This window comes from Galeopterus variegatus, unplaced genomic scaffold (genome assembly GCF_000696425.1).
Source record: "Galeopterus variegatus unplaced genomic scaffold, G_variegatus-3.0.2 Scaffold4524, whole genome shotgun sequence".
Taxonomy (NCBI): domain Eukaryota; kingdom Metazoa; phylum Chordata; class Mammalia; order Dermoptera; family Cynocephalidae; genus Galeopterus; species Galeopterus variegatus.
In genome coordinates, this window is record NW_007730635.1 from 97,407 (window position 1) to 105,133 (window position 7,727).

The 7,727-nt window shown below is 44.2% G+C and overlaps 1 protein-coding gene across 1 annotated transcript in view; it reads left to right on the top strand.

Annotated features, from left to right (window-relative positions):
- LOC103603259 overlaps positions 1-5,752 on the top strand; it is a 16,983-nt gene extending 11,231 nt beyond the window's left edge. The window contains exons 3-5 of the mRNA XM_008587751.1: positions 758-888; positions 3,509-3,682; positions 5,522-5,752. Of these exons, the coding sequence (XP_008585973.1) occupies positions 758-888; positions 3,509-3,682; positions 5,522-5,752 (536 nt within the window). The remainder of the gene's footprint in view (positions 1-757; positions 889-3,508; positions 3,683-5,521) is intronic.
- The last annotated feature ends 1,975 nt before the right edge of the window (positions 5,753-7,727 follow it).

The following is a 7,727-nucleotide window of genomic DNA, read 5'->3' on the forward strand; positions in this document are numbered from 1 at the left end:
ATAGTTGGCATATTCATCATGACAAAATGTGTTCATTCTTTGTGTCCATTAACCAATTCATTTTCCATTTACTAATAGCTGAAAAATAAAAGAATATTTTGTGAGACATGAAAATTGTATGAAAGCCAAACAGTGGTGTCCATAAATAAGTTTTATTGAAACACAATTGTGCCTACTCATTTACCTATTGTCTATGGCTACTTTTGTTCTACAACAGCTGTGTTGTATAATTGCAACAGAGATCACATAACCCACAAAAACTAAAATATTTACTGTCTCACCCTTTAATAGAAAGTAGTCAATTTCTTCACTAAGGTAAAAAAAAATCCTGTAAATACACAGAAAAATAAGAGGGTCACATAATTGATTCTCTAATTAACCTAATTAAATGACTATGTTGGCGCCCCTAATGATCTCCACTAAAGATCCCCCACAGTGCAAATCAACTCAACTCACATGGCTTTAGCAAAACAACTTACCAATAATGCACTCAGCAAAGAGAATAGCCCATCATGCTTAGCGCATTCTCAGAGATTCCAGAAAAGCATATCAGAATATCACATAGATTTGATTTATTTCCTAACCAGAGCTTTCACTCTTGACTCTGGGCTGAGGGTCTGCTTCCTTCTCTATTGCACAGCCTCTTCCCTGCTATGCTATAAGGACGAAGAAATCATCCCCGGCCTAGCTGGGGAAGAAGCAAGTGCCATATATGGGATGCTAGAGATGCATTTCTCTTCCTGCTTCCTTGGAACAGATTGGAAGCTGCCAATGCCCCTGGGACCTGATTATCCACCATTAATCTCCTCGAATCTAAGCACCACCAGAGCTGTGGGACGAAACTGGAAATTGTCTCCTCCAGTAGCAAAGAGCTTCCGAATACATGATGTAAGTCTTTCAAGGATCCCTTTTTTTCCCCTTATCCTTTGCAGACTGAGAAGCGAGGATACTCCCCCTACAGGGGTGAGCTGAGCAAATGAGCTGCTATGGCCAGTGGAGACCAAAAGAGCAGGAGTAAGTGGCTTCTATTCACCATCGTCCCCACTCCCATCCCCACCACCTCCCTACCACCATGTAAGACCCGGGAGAGAAATGAAACCCGGAAAGTAAGTCATAATGAAGGTACACCTCACCAGGGACCCTTACAAAGAAAAAAGACAAAATCTTCAAAACTGGAGAGTTTTCTAATATTCCGAATAGTCTTTTCCACCCTGCAACACCCCTGTTCCTCCTCCATGCCCTGAATTTCTGCTCCACATCCACTACGTATGATGTTGTGAGTCTTCATTCCCTGATCCCTCACCCTGTAGGTAACAGGTTCATTTTGCTTTGTGTAAAAGATGAGTCTTCATTTCTTGATCCCTCACCCTGTAGGTAACAGGTTCATTTTGCTTTGTGTAAAAGAGGTATCTTTGAAAAGTCTGGCATTAATCTAACTTTCTCCTGATTTGTCTTTAAATCCAGAAATGTCCTCCTTCAAAACTTAATTGCTTGCTTATGTGACTCATTTCTGTTGAGCACCTGCTACATGACCTGTAATCCGTGTAGATGGATAATCCCTGTAGATAAATAAAACACAAGTCTTGTTCTCAAGGACCATAGAGTCTAATTGGAGCATGATCAAGTAGAGAGACACTAGCAGTAAGTCAAGTAGGTGACACAGATCCTTGGGGTAAATGGTGTGGAAGCTTAGAGGAGGAGGAGGAGCCAACTGGGAGCCAGGAAGGTCTCCGGTGGAGGTGACGCTTCATTGGAAGCCAACATCAGGGTTCCGAAAGGGAGGCAGGGGAAAGCAGGAGAGCAATGGAGAGGAGAGGTGATTTAGGCAAAAGAGGAGATGCATGCAAACTTCGGCTCCTAGAGCAGACACGTGGTGATGATGATGATGGTGGTGATGACTCCTGAAGAAAGGCAACATGGCAAACCAGGGGAAAGAGCAGAGCTAGAGGAGGCCAGGGATGGAGGCCTCTCCCATTTTCACTGCAGATACAGCTCTGCACTAGGTCAGCTCTGGCTCAGTCCAGAGAGCTCAGGGTGGTCCTGCCCCCTCTGAGAGCCACTGGCATCAAGTTGCTGCTCTTCAAGGTAGACTCTGGAAACCACCTTCCTCGGAACAGATGCCACCCTGAAGCTACATATATGAGTTTAAACTTGGTGCAAGAGAAGGTCATAAAGAGACCTCAGGAAAGTCCTTGCTTTCACCTTGCTGGGTCTCAGTTTCTCCATTTGGGAAGGATCCATTGGTTTGATCTCTAAGATCCCCAGTGGCCTCGGATTTTCATCAGCTCCTCCATTTCTCGTGTTTCTCCAGAGCTGCTATCTCAGTGTTTGTCTGGCATCTTTATGGTCAATGCTGGAAAAAATAAAACAATACACATCTTTGTTTCCTGCTGTGTGGGAGGCAGGAAATGGCCTAACTCCCTAATTGCAATGAGGTTCCTGCGGTGTGTCCAGCCGCCCACTCCTCAGCATGTCCCCATCCTCCCAGGTGTCTCAGCCAGAAATGAGGGCACGCTCGGCCACCAGCAGCCAGAATCTACCCACCACCAACAACAGCTGCCAACCATATCCCTGCCTCTGTGGGGTGTAGGAAAAAATCAAGGTGTGGATAGAGATCGCATTTGCGGAGCCTCCTCTACAAGCAAGGGGAGACCGAGTGTGCCTGGGAAGGGTCTCCTAGTCAGGAATCTAGGCTGGGCATCACGCTCTCACTGGCTGCACATGGGAAGAGCAAGGGGAGGTACCAGCTCTAGTGGAGAAACTGAAGCACAGGCAGAATTTAGGACTCTGTTGTCAGTGCAAAGGGGTTAGAAAGAGAATAAATTAGGTGGGGGCCAGATAGTCAGAAACTAGGAAAACCAGTGGGAACCAAGAGTCAAAGTGATTGAAAGATAGGGCCTGGTGCTGCCAGAGCTGTGGGTACCCAGCAGGAGCTGCCATTAATAACTCATAGACCCGTGCCTGGGGGGGTGGGAAGCATTATTAAGGGAGACTCCCTGGTTTGGGGGATCTACTGGACACTTTATGTTGGTGTCTCTCCTAGTGGAATGCACTTTGCTTCTCAGTTTCTAATAGAGGCAAGATAAGACTCACAAGATAGGACCCTTCATCACACATCAGATCCTTCCTCCTGCCCTGAGGAGGACGGCTTCCGCCCATGGCATTCTTGACATGCCATTTTTATATTAACCATTCCATCTCAAGGTTGGACCTTAATCAATAACCCACTATGGAGGTGGGCGATGAGTCAAGGTCCCATAGTGAGTGGCGGCATTGCAACTAGAACCCAAGTGCCCTGGTTTTCAATCTACTCTGCCTGACTCCCAGCAGCAACGCAGGGCATGGCCCTTTTGTCTGCCTCCCCAGGCTACAGAAATTAAGAAAGGTAAGTGGAAGTCCAACTAATTAATGAGAGGCATGAACAAGAGCTGCCTGCTTTAGAAATCACACCTTGTCTTGGAGCAACCCATGGTCCTTGGTAACCACCTGCTATCTGGCTCCTCTGCAGGCACATATGGCTGGTCTGCCCCAGCAGGGCCCTTTCCGGCACTTCATGGACATGAAGGTGGAGAAGAGACTGGCCAGCTGGAAGGAGCGCCGCAGCCATTTTGGAGATGTTAGCATGCACAAGTGCTATCGGTTTGGGCAGGTCTTCTCCCCTTTCCAGGCCCTCTCCACCGTGGTGAGCTTTGCTTTTGCAATGGGTTTTAACATTCTTTTGGTGGGACCAATGACAAATGCCAATTCTTTCTCCATTTGAGGAGTGTATTAGTCAGTTCTAGCTACAATAATGTTGCGTAACAAACAACCCTAAAACTCAGTGGCTTACAGTCACAAGCATCTACACTTCCCACTCATAGTCTGCAGAGAAATACACTCCTTCCACCTTTGTGCACTGCAAGCTCACAGGGCAGGAGGGAGTAAGAATTGAAAATAATCTCATCTGCCATAAAAGACTAAATCTAGCCTACCTAAAGGTCAGTGACCTGGGGTTTGGGGGGAGATCTGAAGGCAGATGGCTGCAGCTGTGGTGTTCAGAGACAAGGTCACCTCAAGGGAAGGAAAAGGTCTGGAAAAAGGGGGAGGGTTTTGTGGTGTGAAGAAGATGGCTCTGGTTCCCATCCCTCTACCTCGCTTGCTACCTTCTTGACTCAAGTCAATTCAGACGGGACTATTCCAAACCTCATTTCCTTGAAACTATTACTGTTATGTCTTTGTGATACTTTCTAAATATACATTCTGGTGGTTCTAAAATTTGAGCATGCATATGAATCACTTGGGAAGCTTGATTAAAATGTAGATTCCCAGGCTTGTAGTGATTCCAATTTAGAGGGTCTTGGGGTAGAGCCTTGAATTTCCTTTGTTAATGATTCTGTTCACCACGTTTATGCATTATTACTCAGTGAGCACTTCCCAACTTTGTTCATTTCCTGGCACACACAGAGAAAGTGGTTCATTGGAGGACACACTGGGATGAATTTAGGAGGTTGCTCATGGGGCTAGTCAACCAGTGTCCCCAAGGCCAGTATGTCAGGCCACAGCTCAACAGTGTGCCCTGTAACCTAGGTCAGGAGCTTTGGCTCATCAGTACTTATCTTTTTCTGAACATCAGAATCACCTGAGTAATTAGCCATGCTAATTTCCAGGCCTCACCTGAGAGCAATTAAATCAGAAACTCTGGGACTTTCCAATTTTGGGCACTAAAAGTTCAGAGTCCTAGACAACCCCTAGGTCCTAGTTTTAAAACTGAAATTCCCAGGTCTTTCGAACCTGGGCAAGCCAGATAATTGGTCATTCTATCCACAGGTAATTCCAATGTGTAGCCAAGTTTAAGAACTACTGCTCTCTGAACTTTCTAGAAACTAGCCCCAATTCCTCATGTCACAGGTTGTTGCTGCCCACCTATCCATTCACTGGCCAGCATTCCTTAAGCATGTGCATGTGCACAGTCCAGAGCTGAGAATCTGTGGAAAAGCCAGGATTGGAAATCCCAACCCTACCCTGAAAAAGCTTCTAATATGCCAGGGAAACCAAACCACTTGCCAACATCACGCTGCAAACACAAATACGATGAAATAATAATGAGAAGAACAGCTCCATGAATTGCAGACCCAAAAGGAGATGAGGTTTATCCAAATTTGAGCTGCTTCCTGCTAAATCTAACCCCCTCAAGGTCTTGCTGAAGAACAAAGTCTCCAATTAGGGGCATCTTATCCACCCACAGTGACACTTGGGGTGAGCAGATCTCCCATGTATTGGGATTAAAAGGACCCATGTATTGAGCTCTTACTACATGTCAGGTATAGTGCCACAGATGGTACAAATACTTAGTCCTCATGACCTCCACTGTGTCAGCATCATACTTATTTTATAGATGAGGAAACAAAATCTCAGACACATTACATAACTTGCCCAAGATTATTATTACTCAGTAGCAGAGCCAAGATGTGAACCTGGTGGTCTGGAACTGGTGCTTCCAGCCCCCACACTCTGTTTCATTGCCATATTCTCTGCCTCGTAGGAGATGCAAAGACTGGTGTTTCCCCGAGACCCGCCCATGAGTACCCACATACAGAGAATGGGTACTTTGTGCCCCACCGATGTGAATCTCCAGGATTTATCCTTGTTTTCCACAGAGTTGGGCTTGGGAAAGGATGACAGCAACCATGAGAAAGAGAAACCAGTGAGCCACGTTAAAACACCTTTATTCCCCCCAATAGTTAAAGCAACAAAATCTAATGACATAAAATAAAAATTGCAAAACTGCCTTCTGATCCTTGGCTACAAGGCTTTGCACTAAAGCAATTAGATCTCAGGGACCCAAGAATGCTGAGACATTCTCCAACCTGACAATTTTTAGAATAACTTGAGGAACACCAACATCATGCCTTTGCGTGAATACTTTGGGGAAAGGGAAACAACTGGGAATAGCAATACTCAACCAGAACTGAATTCTCAATAGGAACACTTTTTTGGAAGTCTGAAGATGAGTGAAAGAAGAGTTACAGTTCAATGAATCAAGGAACCCACTCTTTCCATCCTTCTGCTCTACCAACACCAGACTGTTGTTTGGTAATCTCAGGTTTAACTCCTCATGGTTACAAGATGGTTGCCACTGCACCAAACACCACATTCCCACAGAGCACATCAAACACTGGAAGGATAATAGTTCTCCTCATTTTACACACACACACACACACACACACACACACACACACACACACGGAGAACCTCTTCCAGAAGCCACTAATAAGATTTCCCAACAATTCTCCTTGGCCAGTATGGGGTGGCTTGCCCATGTGTTGTTAACTAAGAAGAAAGCTCAGAAAGCGAGTATTGGACATACACCGGGAGGCAAATTCTACCAACAGGAAAAGAAAGTAGGAAAATGACCGATGGGGAAGCAATTATTGTCTGCCACAGTGGGACACTCAGCAGTTTGCAGGTTAGACCATTACAATGAGAAATTTCTATTTTGCTGAGTAAAAATCTGCCTCATCATTTCTAAGCATCAATCCTAAGCCTGCTCCTCTTAGAAGACTCCTCCACCCTATATAGCTTTTGTTTTCCTTTGATTTTTAAAAGTAATATATGCTTATAATGAAAACAACTCAAAGTTATAAACAAGAAAATAATTACCCAAAATCTCCCCTTTAGAGATAACTTGTGTTTGCATCTGGGAACTTTTAGGTCACTTTTCAATCTCCTATTGATAATGCTGAGGTTGTCTTTGGGCCGAGATCACATTCCACAGTATGCAGCAGGTGACCTTTTGGCACCATTTTCCAAAATCTTTGAGAGTCACCCAGTCCACTTCCAGGTCACCTGGTCCACTTCCGGGTCACCTCCCAAGTGGCTGTGGTTACTAAGATAATGGCTTCCTTTGCACTATAGCTCTGTACCGGGTGAGTGGCCTATCATTTCCTTGCTTCAGGCTTTTGAACATACTAAACAACCCCCCCCCCAAACAAAAACAAAACCTATTCCTTCTTTTTTTTTGTTTTTAATCCTTAACTTTTTCACAGAGGGCTTAACTTTTTTTTTTTTTTTAAATGCCGTCATGTTTATTTCTGAACTATGTGATATGCGGAAGACACCAGAGGTCTCCCCTTTTTTGGTATGTGTCCTCTTTCAATCAGGGTAAACAGCTCTCTTTGCAGCTATGGTGCTTCATTTAATTATCTCCTTGCATTTCATCGCACTGACACCATCTACAATTACACAGGCAGAATTGTGTATTTTAGTGTTTCCCGTTCCTCTTCAGCCAAGAGTTCACCAATTTTACAAACCTTTTGTAATTAAAGTGTTTTCTTTAGCTCTCTCAACCTTTTATTATGAGTACTTATTAATAACAAGTTTACAGAAATTAGACATCTTTTCACCTATTTTTCCTTCTCCTATGATTTTTATTTTTGATTTATTTTTTATTGTAACATAGTTGATTGTACATATCTGTGGGATACAGAGTTGAATATCAACACCTGTGTGCAATATGTGATGCTCAAAACAGGATAATTAGTATATTTAACAATACACAATGTAATAGTTTTTCGAGGTCCTTTACCAATTCCTCCCTTACCCCTCCTCCACCTCCTCTTTCCCACCTCTGGTAACCTCAGTTCTGTTCTCAACTTTTGAAAGTTCAACATATTATTGTGATTGTTTGTTTGTTTCTTTCCTTCCTTCCTTCCTTCCTTCCTTCCTTCCTTCCTTCCTTCCTTCCTTCC